Genomic DNA, 23,072 nt, shown 5'->3' with positions numbered 1-23,072 from the left:
GGAAGAGCACAGTGTCAAAGATTCAGATGTTTTCTGTTGGCAACAACTGCAGTTTATTTTAACCAGAACAAAGTATATTTTTAAAGAATGCTTAGAGATCTAAAAACTAATTGGTCATTACACAAACAGACCAATAATTACATAAAATATCAGCTTCTTTTATCATTTAGATAGGATGGAATGAGAACATAAATCCGAATGTAATGGAAAGAGATAAAAATAATCTGTGTACCAAAAGAACATCTAAAAATCATCATGCTTACTCAAAAGTCATACATTGTCACATCTCACTCATTCACAATACTGGGCAGGAGAAAACCAATAAACAAGGTGCAAATAAGAAACTTCACAATAAGTAAAAAGGAGTGTACAAGTCTCGGAGAGCCAAGTGTGCATTTGGACTGCAAATTATTAGATTCTGTTTCACTTGTCCAGCAGTATGTAGCTCTCTTTGATTTAATTTTACACAATATCAGGGGTCACTATCACATATCGGTTGATCCGCAGATCGAAGAAAATCAAAAACACATTTAAGAGCATGGTAAGCGTTACAAATATCCCTTGTTTGAATGATCCTTGTTGCCTTAATACATCTCAAAAGGCACTGGACCTTATTCCGTTTTCAGAGTAAAATGAAAGCATAAAGCATTAACTATTGACATGTTCGGTACCTTGAGTAGACGGAGTAGTGTTTTCAAGGATTGGGGTACACTCCATGCACTTTCCATGCAGAGTCACCCTTTTGTTGCGGTATTGACAATATGGCACAGTCACATTTATCACTTTTAAATAACAATTTTTAAAAGAAAGAAATTATTTCAAATCAAGTTTTTTTCATCAGCAAGACCTGCAAGTACAAAAAAAACACAACTGTCGTGTCTGTCGTGTTGGCTTCTACATGAGCAAGGTTGTTTTTTCCCCTTGTGCACAAAAATATGTTAAAAAACAACAAATCACAATTATAAAAGCACATAGGCTTAATTATTTCTGTTCTCAGACGCACGTGTCCAGCATCTTAAGGGGAAAAAAAAGCCAGCTGTTAAAATGCCATTTTGGGACATTGAGTCCACAAGTCTTTTTCTGTCACTACTTCACTTTATATCAGTTTCTCGCCATTTGAGAGCACAAGGACAGTGCGAGAGTGGGTATCAAAGAGAACACTGTTCCCTTGGCTTGGCACTTGGCAAGTAAATTACACATACCAAAAGACAACTTTTTTTTTATTCTTTTTGTTTTTTTTACCTAAGAAGCCTGTTTTTTAGTGGATCATACCAAATTGACAGTCAGGTAATAACGTCCACTTCGAGGTGAGGTACCTACTGGTTACAAATGTTGATAATACTTTCTCCCTTCTCTACAGGGCCACTGATGAACCTTTACAAAATAATTCACATTAACTCCTGAAAAACACATTTTGCAAAAGCAATACGTGGACACCACAACTCAATTTCCCTTTCCAGTGAAGGGTTTAAATGCAACTTGGCTAAACATTCTGCGGTAAATAGTACTTAAGACTCCTTTTCTAAAAGGTCCTGCTCTGAACAGAGCTCAATTTGGCACCGGAGAATGCCAATCAAGCACTCAGTTGAAGAAAAGCAGAGAAAAAAAATCCTTTCATACACATTCTAGCTAGCTTTCACTCTGTCTACCCGCCTGCCAGTCTTTCTTTTTTTCTCCATTAAATTTCAGTCCTATTCAAGTTACTAGGTACCAGGACAGCATTATCTCTCCCTTGTTCCTACCATTTTGCCAGTGTTTCAGTGCCTTTTGTTATTCCTCCTGGACCTCCACCCCCTTCTTTCTCTGTTTGACAAAGACCCAGAGGGGGGTTTGGTCCAGCTGCCTCATAGTTCAGTCAGATACAGTAGTCAACTTACAAAAAACTAAAACCCCCACCCATCCAACTCCACCCACTTTCACCCTATTAGTCACAGTTGAGGCTTTCTACAAACACAAAGCCACGCACACCCGCAATCTTAGAAACAAGTGGAGGAGATTGTTTTGAGAGAGTGTGTGTGTGTTTGGCTGCATGCGTCTGTGTGCATTCTGTCCCCAATGCTGATGGTCTGGGTGGAGGACGTTCTCATTATAATTAGGGATAAGCTAAGGGAGGCGTGGGTCAGCAGCCGTGTGTTCGGACACAGGTGCAATACCTCAAAGGAACTATCTGCACCCATTTTTGTAATGACAACAACTTCCTGCCACTTAACCACTGCCACTTAACACCCCAAATGTTTTCATCTGCTTCCTGTAGCCCACTACACATCAGCTGTCCCTTCACTTATCAAGAAGCTCTAACTCCCACCTTCCTAAGGGGAACAGCGTCCCACTCTAATGCGCAATGTGCCACTTTTGTGCAGGTGCCAGAGCTGGACAAACTCCTCAGGCATGGCATGGAACCATTTATAGGGCAGGATGTTGTCGTAGTAATGATGGCTGACTGGCTGCTCGTCCAGGCCGACGGAAAACGGCCAGAAGCCGTAGGCTGTCACTTCCTCACACAGCCCCAAGGCCAAGCTGACCAGGAAGAGCCCTGTGGACAGGCGTTTGGCGTGCACGGCGCGGGCTTTCCAGAATTTTCCCACTGTGCGCAGAAATTCAGGGTTGGCAAAGAGCATGGTGAGGTTGGAGGAGGTGTCCGCCAGGGCGTAATATGCCCGCAGTGACAGGTCGGTGCCAGGCTTCATAGAGAACGCTGGCATGTAGATGTAGCTGGAGCCGTAGACCTTCATACTATCCACAAACGTTTTTCTCGACCACAGAAGGTTCTGAAATCTGAAAGACAGAGTGATAAAGAGAAAGAATGGGAGTTATTCTATAGTTGTGTCACTTATGAGTGATGACTTATCTGTAGAGCTGTGTGCGCCCTTTTCCATTTCCTACCTACTCAAAAAAGAAAAGAAAAAGAAAACAAACAAAACAAGAAATGGATTTCCTGTGTTGTTACACTACAGGGAACTATGGGTGATTCTGCCACTTGCCCTCAACCTCACAGTACATCTCCTTAAATCACCACACTGATTCCACAACATAACCCATTAGCTATGTACGGTAGAACAGGGTTTTTCCAGCATAGAATTTTTTTTGGCGGCCCCCAAAGAGGTTTTAGCCAGCACAAAAGGAAAGTTTGTTCAAAAATACTAAGAATTGAGAGAGAAAAATATCAATGTAAATCCTCCTCCACTGTGTTTAAGAGCAATTTACCAAACAACGGTGGAAAAGCAGAGCATAAACCTGATTAGGAGCGCTTATATTAGTTTTACCGTCCAGAGTCTGGCTGGGTCGGACACCCTGTTGATTTTAACGGTGGTATTTAAATACTAATTATTTCTCTTAAGCAGTTTTGTTAATTGGGGGTTTTGTTTACTCAAGCGGAATAGAGCTTATCAGAAATAACAGGAAAATGCATAGATATCTTTCAAATAAGGTAACACAGACTCATTGGCTTTACTGTATGTAAACCAAAGCTTATGCTCCGTTCCAGGCAACCCGCAACCCATGTTTTCACAACCTTCTACTCGTGAAAGTGCCCTGGAACGGGCAGGTCGTTGTACTCCCAGTTACAGTTTTGACGTCACACACACATAGACAACAATGAAAAACCCTCATGCTTTACAGACGCCGGTGATTAACGGAGAGAAATGTAAAATAGAAACGTAAAGTAATTTCAAACATTGAAATCAAAACATTGACACATTTTATTGTGTACTACTACAGGTTATGTTTGTTAAATGAAGCCCAAAATACTGTATGTCAACAACTAGAAATCGCTATTATCAGCTAGCGCTAGCTAATGTCTACAGTAGGTAGCCGCTTGCTAACGCTAGCTTGAAGGGTTTGTCGCGACTTTGCCTAGAACTCTACCAAGTTGTGAGTCATGAAAACAGGTGCAGGGTTTGTCTGAGTCAGGAAAAACCCTGCACTAGTATGCTCAAACTTCCATTGATGAGAACAGGATTCATTCTGATATTTACCTTTTCTCTATGATGCTGGGGTTGGCTGTAACCAGGTGTGTTCTGGTTCCCACATCCCCCACGTATTCCTTTGAAAGTGGTGGAAGGTTACACCTAAATCAAGCAAAACACACAGAGTATATTTAACAGTTCACACTAGGGTTGTTGAAATTATTCATTGCATCGATTATTGCCTACTGATGTGACTTGTTGATTTTCCAGTCGTTGTTTTTTTTTGCCTTTTGTCTGTTGTGTTCAAACTCCGCTACATTCAGGATGTGCCTTTTTTAAGACCAGATAAAAGGGGAGTTCATAGACATCTGACTGCTTGAATTTGTTGATGAAAACCATGTGTAGCAGTATATAATAATATTGAGGAGGCGATGCATCGTGATGCATCGGGACACACAAAATCGCACCCATGGTAATGATTTATATAATTAGGAACTTACAGAACAAACAGTCAAAAGGATTTGTTTTAGTAATAATTAATAATAATTCTTTTAATAAATAGATCTGTTTATTACAGCGAGCAGAGAAGCAACATGTCCTGCCAACGTGGTTTTGTGTGTTTGTGTTTGCAATGGAAACAGCATGTCAGATAATGAATTACTTGTGAAGTAATGGAGCTAATGACAATACTACAGGCAGCAACAGCAGGAGAGATATTAAAAGTGGAATGACATGGCTGAGAAGGGGTTGCACAACAAAGCTCGCAGCATAGTTGCCATATTTGATCTTTAATAACTGGAGTGACAATGTCCCTTTGTACTTATTTCAGGGATGACTAGTTAAACATATTAACATATTTTACATAAGACAAGTTTCTCTCTGTCATCAACAAACAGTGTCTCAGCTTCAGTAATAATGGTAATTTAAATTGACAACGACATTACCGTCCAAACCTACATTTCGCGTGTCCAAGATCATGTGTTTAGTAAAGTAAATTACAACAATTATGGAATAATTACCTCCTGCAAGCCTCCTACAGCATGTGGTTAATCACATCAGAGCTGTTTATGATCAGCAGATGGAGGAAATAAAGGACAGCTGGAAAGGATTCTTTGTTTTTTGTGAATGTTAAATATTGCCAATGTGTCCTTGCTGTAATGTTTCTTCCCTCCGCCCTGTTTGCTTCAAAACTATTGATAAGCTCCCGCTTTAGTTTAGGTTCAGCTATCTCAGTAACCATTCTGCTAGCTTTTGGGTTAAATCTGGTTGCCTGAACCACTACTGTCGATTAATGTATAAATGGGGCCTAAAAGTGTCACAGTTGGTCAGAAATTGGTATATATGATGACAAGACATTTTCTTATCTCCCCCAGGCATAACTTACTGTGATGTTGACTGGCTGGTAAAATTATCTTATTGAAATGGTCCATTTCAGACTCAGCGTATCAAATATTTGACCCCAAAATAGAATTATGTTGGTTTGTATGTTTTATTAAACGCTGAACGAGCGGTTAATTGGCATGCGCTATGACTCGACTATCTAGAATTCAGTGTTACCAGATGGGTCGGGACTTATTGCTTAAAGTGCGTTGCACTTATTGATAATATGTATTTTTCGCTTATCCAGATTGCTAACTGTACATCAAAGCAATTTTAGGTGTTAATGTTTGCCAATAAAGTCCCAGGATACATATTCAAGTGTGCGTTTGAGGATACACTTTCATATACTTTGTACCAAAGTATATCTCAGATGCTGGGAAACTGGGTAGAGTTATGGAGAGTCTTATCATGCTCTTTTGAAGGCTAGTAGCAATCATGGTCAACCACATCAACTCCTCTGATTGAAGTACCAATTTGGTAATGGAGGCAGAGGGTCTAGAGGTGGAAAGTGCAATATGTTGCTGAAGGCGGATGGGTCTCTTTTTTTCAATTCAATTCACATTTTGTGACACATTTGAAGTCTTTAAGATGCTTTGAGATTTTTGCAACAATATCACCCCTGCCAAACTGGGAACAAAACAAGAGTCAGTTGTCGTACTTGCATAAAAACAAGTCACAGATAATTCAGAAAAACAGTGAAAAATAGGCTTTTGTGGGTCACTGATGAAATTTTGGAAAAAGGAGGGGAGTCATCGAATGTGACTGAGACGGCTGTAAAATAAAACTAATCTTCATGACAGAACAGACAGCATATTGTCTGTATCCTTCTGTTTGAGTTGAAGTTTAAATGTCATGCATTTTTCCCTCCGCTCAAGGTCTAAATTTAACTACACATTAGTTCTCTCTCTCTCTGTGGAGTAGTTGTTACATTTTAAAGGAGGATTATAGCTTCCTTTGAGGTTGTTTCTTCCTCAAACAAAACCAATATGAATGCATCTCTTTGATTACTTAGAAAAAAAACTTTTTGTCATGTTCAAAATATGTAAATGATTCTCCTTGTGTGATTCCTTTACAGTCCCCGTCACCTAACATGTTCCTAAACCAGCATCAAGTTTGTTTTAATGAGTGTTCTCCTTTAATTTTGCTCCACCAGTTTTATTCTGCTTAATGCATTTCTGCTCATCGCCTCCCTCATCTTAGTGTTTTACTAGGCGCTGACTCACGTCTAACCTCTTTTTCTCTCTCTTGTCCTCTCTATGACCCATTTTTTTCTGTCTCTCTCTTTCTTTCTCTTGCCTACAGTTGACACCAGCACTCATTTTCACTTTTAGCTGAGGGTGTTTGGCTACTCTCTTGGGCACGGGCAATTCACATTTAGAGGAGCAGTGAAGCAGTCATATACAAGACACACGCCTGCATCGACAGCCCCGCAGAGCGCCTTGTGTCTCACCGCATGATGAAGTCGGCCTGGTCAATGTCCTGTCCACATTTGCTGCGTCGGAGAATGCCACCGTTGCCCACCACCGCACACTTCTTCAGGGGCAGCTGCAGAGGGTTGCCCTGGGGGGAAAGGAAATATGCAGCTTTGTTAGGACACACACAAGCATGTCAACATTAACACACAAAGCCACGTCCACACATGTACAAAAACAAATGTTAATTTTCTCTCAACTCATATCCCAAAATGAAGGTCACCCTGTGTTCAGCTATGCGCAGCACCTTGGCCTCCTGCTAATGTCCCTTTACAGCGTCTTGTGCTGACAGACGAACCAGTGTGGAGATATGAATTGAGGAAGTGAGTCAAAGTGATCATATTTAAAAATTAGACTGTATATGTACCAAGAGCAAAGTCTATATTTATACTTAGTAAATGTTCTAATGAAAAACAGACAACTTACGTATCCTTGCTGTTCCTATTCTTTTGGCTAAATATTTGAACCTTTTATTTATTACTTTTAGCTTACAGAAAAAAAAGTCATCATGTTTAGCTAAGTGTTATGACTTCTTTACTAGCTTGCCAACTAGTTTGTACACACTCACTCGCAAGATGTAGTGTTCAGATGTTAGAGCTGACTAAATATGAGGTACTGTTTAGTACTTGTTTATCAATTTGTATTTCTGTAATTAGTTGAGCCACCAAGTAACCCTTGGGGTGGGAATCACTGCCATCTCATGACCTCAATTGATGTATATTGTTGTATAGGATAGTTTAGGATAGGAGTTACACTGAAATACAACGCTTCATGAAGCAAAGGCCAAAAATGTTTATGCCTTGGCTGCATTTAAGTCAGAGGCATGGATTACACGAGATGGCGGAAACAAATGTGCTCATTATTCTCCAGCACACACTTGAGTATATACACACACACACACACACACACACACACACACACACACACACACACACACACACACACACAAACGTACACACACATCTCCTTGCCTCAAGGTCTCTTTTAGACCGTGACAGGGGGTTGAGTCAAAGGACAATACCCTGCTAACAGCACATCAAGGAGGGGAGGGGAACCAGCAAGTTGGACTGATCATTTGAGAGGGGGACACTTATTACAGTAGCACGTGGTCCAGCTATTTCCAGCTATTATATATGTATTAGTCCATAACATGCCGGGAATTGTTGAAACAACAACCTATCATAATTAATGTTTTTCTGACAGTCTGACCAACAGCCCAAAGTTAAAAGATATTCAAGTTGCCATGATATAAAACAGAGAAAAGCAGCAAATCTCACATTTGAGAGGTGGAACCAGCTACTGTTTTGACATTTAGTTTGGTTTTTCAGTTTCACATTCATGGTGAAAGCAAAGCCGACCCTCTGTGTGCATGCAAAAGAGCAGATACACTTTGTAGATGAACAACTAGTGGTGGGGGAAAAAAAGCACAACCGGTCATTGCAGTCTTCAAATCAACTGGTTTTATAAGTTTATAAGGTTTTTACAGGTATAGATGGTGAGGTGATTGGTCTTTTGCAGTTTCGGCCCCAAGACCCTGGAACAATTTACCCCCTGATATTCACACTGTTGCAGACGTAGCTCTTTCTAGGTCCAAACTCAAAACCCATTTGTTTATAATGGCTTTTAATACCTAGTAGTGGTGTGACAATTTCAATCTCCTCCTCATGTCTATGTAACCGTTTCAGATTCAACTGTTTTCTATGTTTCATTCTTTTTGTTATAAAAAATGTTGTATGATTCTTGTTTTCTGATGTGAAGCACTTTGGATACCTGCTGGTTGCTGTAAAGTGCTATAGACCCTTTCAATGGAATTCCATTGCTAGGCAACAGCCTAGCCCCTTGTTAACTTCCTGTCAGTTGATGCCATTCACATACACTGCAACAGGAAATCAACTTCCATTTAGAATGTTTATTTTTTTACATCTGTGAAAAGCAAATTGATTGATTTGAAATTGGGACACATTTTAAGTTGGAAAAATTGCAATATATCGCAGAATATTGCAATATGTTTAAAATCGCAAGAATATCACATGAGTATCGTGATGGAATCCTATCGTGAGGCCTCTGGTGATTCCCACTCCTATGATCAACAATACACTTACTTACAGATTTTTATGTGTAATTGTCAAACTTTTTAAGGGGCTGAAAATAAAATATGAGATCACAGGAACATATTGTCCATTGAAGTGTATGTATGGAAGCTTTGTTTGAGCCATTGAACTATCCAGCAATTAACTGTCAAAGCCCTAATTGGCACATTCCCTGGCAGATGCCCAGATTCTGTAGCTGTTGCCAGCTTGGCATGGTGTGGCTGGCTGTCTGTGGTTAAACCTACAATCACAGCACTGGTAGTTGAAAAGGTAGAGAGGGCGTGTGTGTGTGTGTGAGCTTGTGCTTTGTCCATCCCACCTAACTACCAGTTACTTCCTTCTGGGATACACACATACAACTGGCCACATTTAGAGCCCGACTGATAAAGGACTTTTAAGGCCAATACAACTATCTGGTTATGTAAAAATCCGACATATCACCGGATATATATACATATATATATATATATATATATATATATATTTTTTTTTTTTAATACAGAAATGCATAACAAGACATAAACAGATTTTCCTAACATTAGTTATTTATGAGTTCTCACTAAAATACTAAAATGATAATTAGTTTTAATGCCACAACAGAACAAAGGAACACCAAATTATAATAAAGTTCTGATAAATAAAATGTATAAAAATACAAACTTAAGATACAAAACTTAAAGTCCTTTGAACAAAAACACATTAACAAAAAAGTGTGTGCGCTGCCAACAGGGACGTTTGAGAGCGCCCTCTGATGGACAAACTATGCAACGCCAAATTTCATAACATGGTTGATCATCCGTTTTTATTCTATTTTTTAAATATTAATTTATCAGAATCAATTATTTGTCATTATTAATGATTCTGATGAATACATATATATATATTCTTTTTTTAAATCACCCATTATAAATACAGATACCAATAGTTCGGGAAATGCCTAATATTGTTTGGGCTCTAGCCACATATAATAATTGCAACAACACCTTAGTGCTTGTCAGTTCCTCTACCACTTCCTCTACATGGGCAATGTGCTGCACTAGAGTCTGAAACACTAAAAACCAGCTACATCCCAGTGGCACAGAGTTGTGACTTAACACAGTGAAAAGAGTAGCTTACATAACTCGACATGTGTGTTGACAAGGAATGTAGGAAAGGAAACTTATGTCCTGCATAAAACTAGTAAAATATAACTTTTTAGGATTCAGATTAATACGTCAATCCTGCTTTTCTCTAGCGGGGTCGAGCCATACAAATACGTTCGGATTCATTTAATGAGGATTTGACATATCTGTTTCCTAGATTCTACCAGCACCCTAATAATGTGGATTAATAAACGATTACTTATGGGAAGAGACAATGCTGTTGAGCTTTTCCAATGAAAATGTTTTCAAGTGTTTTGTTGTGTGTAATATGAATTAGGGCCACAATTAAAGATCATTTTCATGGGCAAATGAATGTGTTGATTATTTTCCCTATTAATCAATTAAACACTGTTTTCACTAAAATGTCATAAAAACAGAAAAACAGGAGATGTCTTAAAAATGCTTGCTTTGTCCAACCATCAGTCCAAATTCCAAAAATATTAAGTTTACAATCATATAAAACAGAAAAGAACAATACCTTCACATTTGAGAAAGCTGGAAGTGGAACTTATTTGGCATTATTGCTGGAAAAATGATCCAAATAGTTGCATATTAATCTTCATAATTGAATAATCAATGAATTAACACCTTGTATTAGCTCTAATCTGGATGAATGAATGTATTCTGATTTTACAGCATAAACACGTATCAGCAATAAAGCACAATGGAAAAATCTGTTAATAATACCATTTAAAACCCATTGCAGTACGTTCATGCACCCACACCCACACCCACACCCACACTGTGGTTTAGCGCGGCCACTCTCGCTTTATACTCTCATTTCTTTATTTATTCGCTCTCACCTCCCCCATCCCTCATGAATGAACAGGCCCAGCTCACGCCTGCAAATTAGGGTCACACATTCATTGCATTTACCAACCAGGATATTAGACCACAAATCTGTGGCATCAGTAATACGGATCCAATATTCATTATTAGTGAGGTGTTTAACCCCTTACACCAAAGATTCTCATTTAGTCCTTTTTTCAGACACAAACACCCTCATCCACGTGCACACCCACACACAATCATGAATCTATGTAAAAAATAGCCCTTGTCTGGATACAGATACACATCCACACAGGCATAAATACATAGGTCCATGTTTGCACAATGCTACATTCTCGACATGGAAAAGAAAGAGGAAATGACGTGGGAGTGAAACACTTGAGGCCCATCCTCCTCCAGCTTTAACTCATGGTTTAAACAACTCCCTTAGACGAAGTGGAAATACAACACATTGGGACAGATCCTCTTGAACAATAAACACAAAGCAGGAACCTTTGCCCTCGTCTGCACCTTTCCAACTGTAACACATCCTACCCGTACAGAAATGAGAACGAAAAGTGAAAGGTGCACATCCTAGTGAATAGTGTAAAAGTGAAAGACTAAGATGGAGTATCTTACTTTCATCCTTGCTTTTAACCGTCTATAACTGTCTCGCTGCTCTAACTGGCAAACACGACTTAGTATTGACTGAATAGTGTCTATCTCCTGCACTGCCCGTCTCCCCGTCTCCATCGATCATCAAGGACCCACGTTAAAGCCCACAGCCCCCACAGCAGTGTCGTATTGCATTGAGTGGGAGCAAAATCACATTCCCTCATCTGGTCTTTTGACTAACACGGTTGCCTGTCTCATTGTCTCAGTGTGTCTTCTGGAAAGTCTGTGGCTCTCTGAGGGGAAAACAACCTTTTTTTCTATGTGTAGTTATTATGTAACATACCTGCACAAAGAGTGGGTAAGTCTCATTGTTGACGGTGTGTGAGTGGTAAAACTCGCCATCGTACCACAGGACCTTGCCCATCGGTGAGTTCTCCTTGGTCACTGCAAACATCCTCTGCGGATCACAGCACTCTGTCAGCAACTTCCTGTGCAGAGAGGATGTGGAGAATAGTGAAGTCTGGTCTCTGGCAATCTCTGGACACTTTTGTCACAAATTGGATTTAACAGGACATCTGGGATTCTGGTAATAGACAGGCTACAATAATTGCTTAATTGTTTGACAAAAAAAAGGCCCTGACACACCAACTCGATTACGGGCCGTCGGACACTCTGGCGAGGTCTGTGACTCGAGTATGTTTGGTGTGTTCAGTGCCGTCGTCTGTCAGAGGAGTCGGCGGCCTTCATTCGGGCCAATTTGACATGTTGAATCGGAAGGCGGGCAGTCGGACTCAATGACCAATCTGATTGGCGGAGTGCTAACCCAGAAACGACGAGCGGGATGAGCGGGACATACGCCTCTCAAAATCTGATGAAAATCTTTTAAACTGCCCTTTGTCGATCTGAAATGAAGAGAGATTGAGCATCTGCATGGCCTATTTTTCGCTCTGAATGTTTTCAGAAACACGTTTTGGTGAACTATTTTCATAAAATATGAGATTGTATTCCAAAGGAGCCGCCATGACAGTCTGGCTTTGAAATTCCCACGTGACGCGTTCTTCCAATCGGCTGTCGGTTTTCATTTTTTGGGCGACAAAACAGATTAGCACCAACTGCTGTCAGAATCGCGTCGGCATCGCTTCGGTGTGTTCCGAGGCCCTTTTTTTTGACAAACTCGGGAAGACTGGCAGTCCGACTGCCTTTTCTGCCGACGCTCTGCCGTCGGGTTGGTGTGTCAGAGCCTTTAATATGACAAGACAAAGAACCAGTGTGTAAGGTCAAGTGCTGCATGTCAGAGGAAATGATCCCATTATTTTAGTTATAGAGTTTTAAGGATATCAAGATTCCATGACAGGCTCATTAAATCGATGTTCAAAAGTGGGGACTGTCCGCATCTTTTTCACTCTTTCAACTAATAAATTCCAATAATCCAAAACTTTACCAAAAAGAGGTCTTTAAAAAGCTCCATGGCTTTAAAGCTACAGCCCCAAGTGAGCATCCCATCCTCCCTGTGGGCCCTGTCCTCTGTTTGGCAGGTGTCACCTTCTCTCAGTCTCCTTATCGCCTTCGCCTCAGAGAATTGTCTGCACATATTCTCAACTGACTGAGATTTAAACACGGCTGCCACAAGGTGACTAACATGCCCCGTTGACCTGGTTTGCTTTGGAAATCTGGTCTAGTCTAAATAAAAGACACACAGTGTCTGTGGTAGGCTCACGTTACTGTTATAAAGAGTGTTTATGATGTTTGTGTCTCCCGAAGTTTTGCAGTTGTAATATTTCTGTAGGACTTTGCACAGTTTGATTCAAACCTAAAATTTTTTTTTTTTTTTTGTAGCTGTGGAGTTTTGTAGAATTACACATTCTACAAAAAAATATTCAAAAATTGTGGGATTTTATGATTCATGATTTTATGATTTATGATATGAACTAACTTTCCATTTGGGTATTTATTACAGTCACATCATAATGACATTGTGTCCATATGTTCAGGGATTCCAACTGAAGACAAAGGATGGTCACTGGCACTTAATGATAACATTTGCTTTCCAAATAGGACCCCAAGAACGCTCTGTAGTGGAGACAGGGTAAAATAAATAAATAAAAAAAGACGAAAAAGGGGAATTAAATCTGGGGACCGCGGGCCGCACGTTGGGAAACCGTTTTAAACAAATGGACACACATCTGAGACTAACCTGTATTCATCAATGCCCGTCTGGTTCTTCTGCCATACTTCCCCCTGCCTCAGAACCTCCTCAGCTATTTCTTTATCGCGGGGGAGTCTGTAGCCGGGGAAAATGTAAAACCAGCAGAGCACCAGCACGCACAGAGCGGCCCACACCGACAGCTTTCCCCGGTAGCATCGCACCAACATCTTTCCTCCTCTCGTCTGTTGCTCGGCTCAAAACAACCGGTGCATGCACATCGAAACAGCAGACAGGCAGCCTCGGTTCACAGCTAATGTCTCCGTCCAGATTCAAATCCCCGTCTCATCCTGCAGACGGGGCCGAGAATGAATGGAGCTTGCAGGTTACACTGTTACCGTAACCCTGTTGTTTGGGACAAGCTAAGATTAGAAGCAGAAGCGTCTAACCCTTCAGCAGGTCACACTCGGTTGAGGGGTTGTGTGGTGCAATGTGTCGGGCTCTGTAGGAATCCTCTGCCCTGCTCTCGGTGCATCACCTCCACCATCATAACAGCCTGATTGTGAGGAATCATGCGGGCCCACTCCCCGCCCAGTGGTGCCCCTCTGTAACCCAATCCTCCGGGGGTCCCCCCGTAGGTCTCCGAGGGTCCCCGATTCAGTCCAAGTTGATACTCTTTCTCCCTCCTTCCGGTCCTCCCCTCGGGACTCCTGTCCGCGTCCTGCTCCAAGGTCTGCGGTGTAAATGAACCGGCCCAGTCCAATTCAGTCTCCCTATATATATCACCCTCTTTCGCCTGTCAACTACCCCCCTCCGCCGAGACAAAGTCCTTCTTGTGCTGTTAGAGGCGCGTCAAGTTCGCCAGAAGATGGCACGGCTGAAAACGGAAGTCGACCTTCAAAATACATGCATACACAGAACCTACAAGCTATATCTATTCTTCCTCAATTAGGCTAAAGCTATGTTAGCATCCACACCAGCTGATGAAAATAAAGTAGCCTAGCAGCTAAAGTATTAGAGTAGGCTACATTAATGCAAGTTGTGGAGTTGCTGCTTGAATTGTTTGGTTTTTTTGTTGTTGTTGTTTTTTTAAATCAAACTACATCATTTGAATGTCATGTTTCATTTCATGACTCATGCAGAACAGAGTTTTGTCACCTCAAAGTGTTACCAGACTAGAGGGGCCCTTATCTGTGCCCAGGGGCCCTTTGTCTCACAAACTGGCAAACATGGAAAAATGGGACGCTGTGCTGCTTTAAACATGGCACTGCTTCTCCATTTATAGCCTTTTAGAAACCACAGCCCCACAAATGAAAGAGGCTTCGTTAGGGTTCTTCAGTATGGATCATATTTTCCCCTTTTTAATCTTTGGAACCCACTTTCAATTAGCTGCAATGGTACCACTTGCTGACATGGGTAGGCTATTATTTTTAAAGTCTCTTTTCACTGCCCTAAAAAAGATAGTTTGACACGGTTTCCCGCTGTGATCTATGATGTGAAGCTCTGCCGCCCCCTGCTGGACGCTGACCGCACTGACTGAAAACGAGCGTTAAAGGGATTGATTGAGACGTTGCTGCAGCCGTCAGACACAGTACCACACCCTAACTCCAATCCCAAGTCATTTATGATCTTATTTTTAATGCACATTCTACCATTTTCTGTTCTACAATATAGAACCGCACACTCATATTCTGACCTGATATATTACATTTTCTATTATTTCCTTCACGCTGGCAGCTGCAGTGCTGTGTTAAATAAACCTCTGCTGCCCTTGTGTGGACAAAGTCAGTATTCAGACTTAACTGCAGTTGCTTTGTGTACCACAAAAAAATACTTTTTATTTTGGCCGCCATCTCTGCTTTTTCTCCAGATATGAGGACTTGGTATGTTCTATGTTAATTCATTGCGGACATGTTCTGATTCTGATGTGTTTAAGAGGGACAAATGTCTTAAAAAATAGAAGAAAGGAATTGCTGCACTTCTTAAAATGTGTTTGCACATTAAGAAATAAAACTCTTATCAAATACAAGATATGTACAAAAGTCATTCACTTAAATACAAAGACAATTTTACATGCATATTCTTTTATACATCACAGTAAAAAAAACAGAAGCTTGTGCAAGAGAGGTAGAAAGCTAAAAGTGTATTCAAATACCTAAAAAGTGACACCCCACAGAATACACTTCATAATAAATACATAAATAAATCACACTTGCATACACACTACTAAAAACATAAATGTAAATCTTAAAGCATACAAACACATTTAACTTAGTCCTACAACCAATCACACAATAACAAGAACAATCCTACAGTCATCTCACTGCCCTACCCTTTTTCATCTGGATATGGCCTAAAAGCTGATCAAAGTGAGAAATGTTTGCTACTCAGGGCATCCACTGTCCCCTGTTGAGGATCTCCGAGGACAGAGCAAGGTTAGACCTGCGGGCAGAGGGATGTTGCGGCCGGCCATTTGGCTGAAGTCATGTGTCAGCTGTTCTCTGTGTCCAACAACGATGCCACTGGGCAGGTCTGTACAAGATCCAGAAAGTGTGTGGAAACAGACAGGGATGCAGAGATATGGAAAGACGGAAAAAAAATACAATATCTGCTTGCATCTTGTTAGATATCGTTGTTCTGATTCTAAACAAAAGATTATTTATTACAAGCAGTATGCAGTATGTGCATTCTTCCTTAAGTAAACTTAGTGATACTACAGTTTAAATTCTGCATTAAAATTGACCATTGAAGTATAATTAGCAAAATGTACCTAAAGTAGTGAAAAATGTCAGTGTGATACTATATTATTAGATTATTACTACTGATGCATTAATGTGTTTCATTTTATTGTAGCTGGTGAAGATTAAGCTAATTTTAACCATTTGGAATTCAGTTTCATAGTTTAATCTGTAACAACAAATACATCATATTTAATTAACTAATGATTGGTTCTTAATGTAACCAGCAACTCAAGTATTCAAATAAATGTAGTAGTGAAGTAAATATAGTAGAAGTGAAATATTTCTAACAGAATTATAGTGGAGTAGAAGTATGAAGTAGCATGTGAATACTCCAGGAAAGCACCTCAAAACTGCATTTGGGTACTGTATGTGAATAACCATTACTAAGTATACAAATATGAAATGTCTGTGTCCCTGAAACCATGTGTGTTGAGTGCACAGTATCTCTTATATAACAGTCTTGATCATTGTTTAGGTCATGTTATGTACAACACGCAATGGTTACAAATAATACCACAGACCTCAACGTCAATAGTCACCTCATGTCAGATCTGGCTGGCTCATGACAAAAGGTTTACATGGACTGCATGGCAGACAACTGACAAAACAAAATAACGCTTCAAAGAGCAGGTGAGAATGAACTAAAATCCTTGAAGATTACGCATTAACACCCTCCTTTAGAGAATAATGTGGCTTTAGCGGATGTTCCCGTTTCTTTCTTTCTATTCCAAAAGGTTCAAAATGAGTTCAACTTGTTTGGATTTGTGACCACATAAGGAAAACCATGGGGCGACACTGGAACTGTCACCTACCTATTTATGCTGCAGCAGAAAGTGCATTACAAGCACTTCCCTGATACAAAAGCCTCCCTGTGTTTTTCTTTGTTTGTGTATGTGTCTGTGTGGAGACTGAAGGGAGTTGGGTTGCACCAGAAATAGTACTCCCACCTGCTGAGGATCACGGGGAAAAAAAAAGATAGAACATTTGTTGTCCCCCGTGTCTTCCTCCTTTTATTGGCTCTCACTGCTCACGAGGCTCCAGTTCCCCGTCTGTAGTGTTAGAGGCAGAACACTGGATAATATTTGACACTGTATCCCTAATATAACTAGGAAATTTAATTGCATAAATCAAATAGATCACATGTCTGCTAGTGTCCTCTGGTAAACTAGGGAAATTAATTCAGACTGAAAATGTTCAGAGGCTTAGTGGATAAGGCATAGCATAATAATGTGTTAACACCGTCAAATGTTGAGGCATTTAGGGCATTCTTAGGAGGTGAAATTTGTGTTTATGAAGAAAAAATTAAATAAACTTTGACTTGGTTTTTGTGCATTTATTAAATTTGATGATATTAAATTCAATACAGTACTTTACAATACTGGTACACTATTTGTATGTTGAAGCCTGATACATAAAAGACAAAAGAAAACACATTTTGGAATATTTGTTTAATTGATTTAAAGAAAATGTATAACATTATTTACCAATATGAGTATTTATGCAGTCATTATGAATCATGTCTATATATGTAAAGAAATGTATGAAAATGGCACTTGTTGCTATATTTTCAAATGTAATGTAATTGCATATTTTTGAACATTGGCAAGAGACATACACACACTTATGCATTCATTGTATAAGTTTTTTTCACACACAACAATACATTAGGGGTGACATGACATAAAGCATGAGATATTCAAGGTAACAATAGAAGATAAATTAGATTCAGACACAAGAAAGTTTGAACATTCTGTTCCTGCAGACAGATCTTCTCTTTCCTTTTCACTGTGGTGTCTAATCTCTCAGAAGCTCTCACAACTTACTAAGAACAAAGGTTCAACATGGACTCTTTTGTGTTTCAAGGGACTCTTCCAAAGTTATCCATGTAGCTAATGCTCAATATACCAAAACACCTTAACACCTGAATCAGCTCAATTCCAGTATAAGCCAGTGGAAAGAAGAGAAACTTGATGCTGAGGGGTTGAGTGATTTGCAAGAAGTGTCAGAGCTCAGGACAAGATTAGCTCTCATGACCTGAAATCTTGATGAAGTCAGGCCAAAAAAAGGATGACAGTAGATGTAAATACGAAACACACATTTAACAGGACACGGAGTCAAAGTCAGTTTAAGTGAGGAGGCCTCAGAGAGAACATAGGACTTTTAATGAACAAATGAATTAATTAATTTGATATACAGTGCTACATCTGTATCATCATACATGATACATGATTTTTTTTTACATCAACCAACCAACAGTACCTTGTCCAGTTTGCCATCCTCCTTCCTCCGCAGTGGGGTAACATAAAGAGTGATAAAAATCGATCGAGATAGACAAACAACTGTGTCTCATGTTTTATTTCAGGTTTTTTTCATCTCGGTTTTCCATTTACCTAATGAGACATTTGGGGCAACTTATATATCTTCACTATAGCAAATATTTAAACCTCCCATGCCTCCTCTTCTTCAGATAAACTCAGAGCCAATGTGGCAAAGATGGAACAACCTCTTGTTATTTTGGGACGCTACGTAATTACACCAACCAGTGTTTTTTATCCAACACATGTGATTAAAATAGATCAAATGTCACGGGAGGTGATTCCTGTTATTTAACCTTGATTATGTCACTCACAGTTGCCCCTCAGATTAATCATGGTGGTTGTGACAAGAGCTAACAGTCTCTACATAGCTGACAAATGCACGACATGCATGCAATTAACCTTGGCACTTGATGATATGTTTGACTAAATACCCACAACCAGCCAGAAAAGGAACACAACTTCATTTGAGTGAAGGGTTTCTTTAAATCTGATGTTATGTGTTGAAAGTTAAAAACAGCCTATGACAGTTTTACAGCATTACAGTTGATATTTTATTTGCTTTTTTGCCAAGTGTTAGATGAGAAGATAGCATTCTTACTTTTGTGAAATTAATACAAAGCTATTGCAAACATCCAGGTAACAAAATCTATCTAAAGATCACTAATTAACATGTTTTATCCTGTTTGTTTAATTGTCATAAAAACAAAGAATATAAGGATGGCTTTCTTGCTTTTTATGAATTAAAGTTTTTCCACCTGGTTTTTGTACTCATGTGTTTTTCCTATGGACAGAACAAGGTTAGTTGCTTCCCCCTGCTTCCAGACTGTATGCTAAGCTAAGCTAACCAGCGTCTCGCTCCAGCTTCAAATTCACAAATTATTGTCAAAAAATGAAGAAAAAAAACACCTTTTCTTTTAAGTTACTAAACGTAACATTAAATGTTTCTGAAACTGTTTAATTTTTCATCTGATGATCATAAATGACCTTAAACAGCAAACGAGACTCACATTGAAAAGAATGCCATTTTTATGTACTTTTTATTAATGCCTCAGTCCGGGTCCAATTTTTCAAACAAAGTTCCAAAATAATTAACCACAGGTAGACGGCGCTACAGAGCAAACATTCTGACGGCTCACAGATTTCAGTATTACACCGGAAAAGCCTCTGTTATTATATCCACCCAGGTAAAGGGTAGCAAGAGATTTCTTTACATAGGCCTAATTATTTATTTTAACTCTATTCTATATTCTGAAACAGGACCACCAGAGAACAAAAGGAAATTACACAAAGAACTGAAAGCTAAAAGGCAAAAATAGTATTTCATCCAACAGGAGGCAATACCTAGACAACAGCATTAAGGTAATGCCCCCCCCCCCCCCCCCTTTGTGTTGTCACAGTGTCAGGGGAGGTGATGTTTCATGCTTGGTCCTGTGACAGCACATTTGTGGGACCAGACGTTATATCTGCTGCTGACATAAAAAGCTGCTCATTGTCTTCAGCAGCCACTGTTTGACCAGCTACATCTTTACAGACACCCATTTACAGGTAAAACAACCAATGCTTTATCTTGTGTTTGAAGTATTTAAGGCTTTCACTAAATTGTCATTTTTTCTTTCAGTATTGCGTTAATTAAAGTCTGACGCTGTATCATACTGTAGCTGTTATTTTAAACAGGGGGCCAGTGGTTTAACAGTTGTACAGTGGCAATGCTTTCGTTTCTCAAGTGTATTACCCTTGCATTAATTACTTAGATGTTTGTAAAAGTATGTCAGCCTACTGAACAGTTTTGATTTGCCAAATCTTCTACTTGTTAATTCTGCAGTCACGGCTCTGTCTGTTTTTTTAACAAATCTGTTGAGGTGTCAGTAGTCATACTGAAAAAAATAACCCCAACTGAGATGCTGAAAACTGTGAAGGGAAATACTCTTGTCATGACCATGCTTCAAATGAAGTTGCGGTTCACTGGGTCACCACATTAACCCCAAACTGTGCTATTACGCACTTCTGTTTCTCTCATGTGTTGTTTGTTTTTGTGATTATAGAAGAAGTGGGATGAGAAAATGAATTCCCTATCCCTAAATGCTACTGTCACGTTTGATATTTGTGTAATTAACTTCTGTATTCACTATTAAAATAGACTGTTTTGATGTTCTCATATGAATCTAAATGCCTCCAGCATTATTGCCCGCATTTGTCCCTTTTTTGTTGTTTCAGGAGACCGACAGATCCGTAGCCATGAATATCAAAGGGGAGAAGGTGAGCTGTCCAGCTACATTCCACACTGTTAATCCACCATGCATAGAGTTAGGGGACACATTGTCCTGATGCACATGGCAAAGATCTGGCAGTGGTTATCTGGCAGGGGTTGTTATCAGCATCTCAGAGAGCTTTCCCCTTGACTTTGTCCTAATAATAAAGCATTATCTTAGGTGTTGTCAAGTTTGACGCTCACAGGTATTTCAATACGTATTTTTACCATTTGTATCACACACAATGGACTTTGTCGTGTTACTGTTGATGAATTAATGAATCAAAATTATATGAACATTTGACATACTGCCGTGAGACCAGGTTGTTTATCACAACTGCTGGGGAGCTAAGCAGGAATTTGAGTGTGAGTGATTCCAAAATAAAAGTCCTCAGAAACTCTGCTGGTATATGTGCCTTTTTACAAACCTGAACAATTTCCCTAACTATTTGATTAATGATCAGTGAAATATAGTCTATTCTGTTGTGAAATAATAATGACAAATACCTTTTTTTTCTACAGCCAAAGTCAAAAATCACAGCTTCTCGCAAGCTCTCTCTCAAGGTGAGTTATGACATACCGTTTTTGTTGGACGTACATCACCTGGCAACAGCAGTAGGACCCTTGGTTGGGAATCACTGCTGTATATTATACAAGATGTTGTGATTTATGTGCAACCAAGATACCCGTTTTGCTATATAATGATGCAAGTTCACTTTAGCAACTTGGTCTCTGTAACTTTCACATTACCAGACTAAAGATGTTTTCCTCCAGATTTTCTTTTGACTGGTATTTGTTTTTTGTGAAACCAGATGCTTCTCCTCACAAGAGCCTGTGAGGATTTGGAGAAAGAGAAGCAGGAAAGGGAAGAGGAAAAAGTGCGCTATCTAGAAGAGAAGTTGCCCCCTTTGCAACTGTCTGGATTATCACTGGATGAACTACAAGTGAGTGTCATGAACTACAGCAGAAAATGTATGAGAATGTTTAAGTAACATGTTTAAAACCCTCAATTTTCCCTCAGAAAATGTGCAAGCAGCTTCATTCACAAATTGATGTTGTGGACGAGGAGAGATATGACTGCGAATCCAAAGTGGGCAAACACAACAAAGATGTAAGTCTCTGAACACCTTATTTAATGCTTAAGCACACATTTGATCTTTTAAGTGCTGGTTTCTTATTCTTTCTTATATTTTTTTCTGTCATATTTTTCAGATCCATGAGCTGAAGCTGAAGATACAGGACCTTGGAGGCAAGTTCAAAAAGCCTGCCTTGAGGAAGGTGAGGGTGTCGGCAGATGAGATGATGAGAGCTCTCCTGGGCTCCAAACACAAGGGCTCGATGGACCTCAGAGCCAACCTTAAATCCGTGAAGAAGGAGGATGGCAAACAGGACAAGGTACTGTTGGTTGGTTGGGTTTCCACACTCCTGAACATTTAGCCTGAGGTTTCCCCCAGTAGGCCATACATTTACGGAGACATATACAGTATATTAAAAAAAAAAACTGCCTTAGGGAGATGATGTGTTTCAATGTTGATTGCTCATTTCTGTTCAACCCCAGGTGCTCACTAGTGAAGACTGGCGTAAGAATGTGGAGGCCATGTCAGGCATGGAGGGCCGCAAGAAGATGTTCGATACAGCCGGCGGAGCACAGTGAGACTCTCTGTGAGGAATCCTGCAAACGATGAAGCTGGTCAATAAGAGCAGGGAAAAAGAAGGTGTCCTGACAGAAATATGGAATAGTTATGTGAAGGCTAAGTGACTTGAAAGCTGTAGGAATAAAGCATAAAAGTCATAAGCATGTATGACCACGAGTACATCAGCTGTGCCTCCATTTGCTAGATGGCCAATTTCTGCGGAGTGACTCAAAGCACTTAAAGAAAGTGTAGAATGTGTAAATTCCCTTTATTTTTGTTTTATTTTTTATTACCAAATTCTTATTTTAGTTTTGTTGTGGCATCTTTAGGCAATTAAAATGGATTTAAATAAAGTTTCAGTCTTTAACTTCATCATCTTTCACTTTACTGGCACTCGGCAGTTCATGTGTGGCACGCAGGAGGATGGAAAGCAGCTAAAGTCGTGATGGATTAAAAAAGGACAATGATATCTCAAAGGGAGGGGGGTGAAACAGGTGTTACCTACCTAAACGCAACATCATAATGCTTAAATAGATCCTGCGGACACATAAAAAAGGGAAAGAACATTTAAACTAAAATTGAAAAGACAATTGCAAGGGACAAAGAATTATGAAGA

General features: G+C 39.7%; 2 protein-coding genes across 2 annotated transcripts; one reads left to right on the top strand and one right to left on the bottom strand.

The window, feature by feature from the left end:
- Positions 1-29: 29 nt before the first annotated feature.
- On the bottom strand, positions 30-14,450 carry st8sia1 (ST8 alpha-N-acetyl-neuraminide alpha-2,8-sialyltransferase 1). The gene is made up of 5 exons (XM_034863621.1): positions 13,567-14,450; positions 11,716-11,860; positions 6,736-6,845; positions 3,975-4,067; positions 30-2,775 (listed from the first exon to the last, which is right to left on the bottom strand). Exons 1-5 carry the CDS (start codon positions 13,743-13,745, stop codon positions 2,310-2,312), a joined length of 993 nt encoding a protein of 330 aa, XP_034719512.1. The 5' UTR covers positions 13,746-14,450; the 3' UTR covers positions 30-2,309.
- A 5,629-nt stretch (positions 14,451-20,079) lies between these two features.
- On the top strand, positions 20,080-22,698 carry LOC117938945 (troponin I, slow skeletal muscle-like). Its single transcript, XM_034863932.1, has 7 exons — positions 20,080-20,119; positions 20,789-20,830; positions 21,345-21,386; positions 21,635-21,766; positions 21,844-21,933; positions 22,035-22,217; positions 22,381-22,698. Exons 2-7 carry the CDS (start codon positions 20,810-20,812, stop codon positions 22,474-22,476), a joined length of 564 nt encoding a protein of 187 aa, XP_034719823.1. The 5' UTR covers positions 20,080-20,119; positions 20,789-20,809; the 3' UTR covers positions 22,477-22,698.
- Positions 22,699-23,072: the final 374 nt, after the last annotated feature.

Source organism: Etheostoma cragini, chromosome 23 (genome assembly GCF_013103735.1).
Source record: "Etheostoma cragini isolate CJK2018 chromosome 23, CSU_Ecrag_1.0, whole genome shotgun sequence".
NCBI classification, from domain to species: Eukaryota; Metazoa; Chordata; class Actinopteri; order Perciformes; family Percidae; genus Etheostoma; species Etheostoma cragini.
The sequence above is the reverse complement of the archived record's forward strand: the minus strand, read 5'-3'. Positions and strand labels throughout refer to the sequence as shown.

What these genes read in the sequence shown, in the direction of transcription:
- st8sia1 (XM_034863621.1), bottom strand. Translation starts at nt 13,745, where the DNA reads ATGTTGGTGCGATGCTACCGGGGAAAGCTGTCGGTGTGGGCCGCTCTG. An exon ending in CTTACCCACTCTTTGTGCAG is followed by an intron (nt 6,846 to 11,715) that starts GTATGTTACATA and finishes CTTTCCCCCCAG; the next exon opens with GGCAACCCTCTGCAGCTGCC. An exon ending in CCCAGCATCATAGAGAAAAG is followed by an intron (nt 2,776 to 3,974) that starts GTAAATATCAGA and finishes TCTGTCTTTCAG; the next exon opens with ATTTCAGAACCTTCTGTGGT.
- LOC117938945 (XM_034863932.1), top strand. Translation starts at nt 20,810, where the DNA reads ATGAATATCAAAGGGGAGAAG. An exon ending in TGAATATCAAAGGGGAGAAG is followed by an intron (nt 20,831 to 21,344) that starts GTGAGCTGTCCA and finishes TTTTTTCTACAG; the next exon opens with CCAAAGTCAAAAATCACAGC. An exon ending in AGGATGGCAAACAGGACAAG is followed by an intron (nt 22,218 to 22,380) that starts GTACTGTTGGTT and finishes GTTCAACCCCAG; the next exon opens with GTGCTCACTAGTGAAGACTG.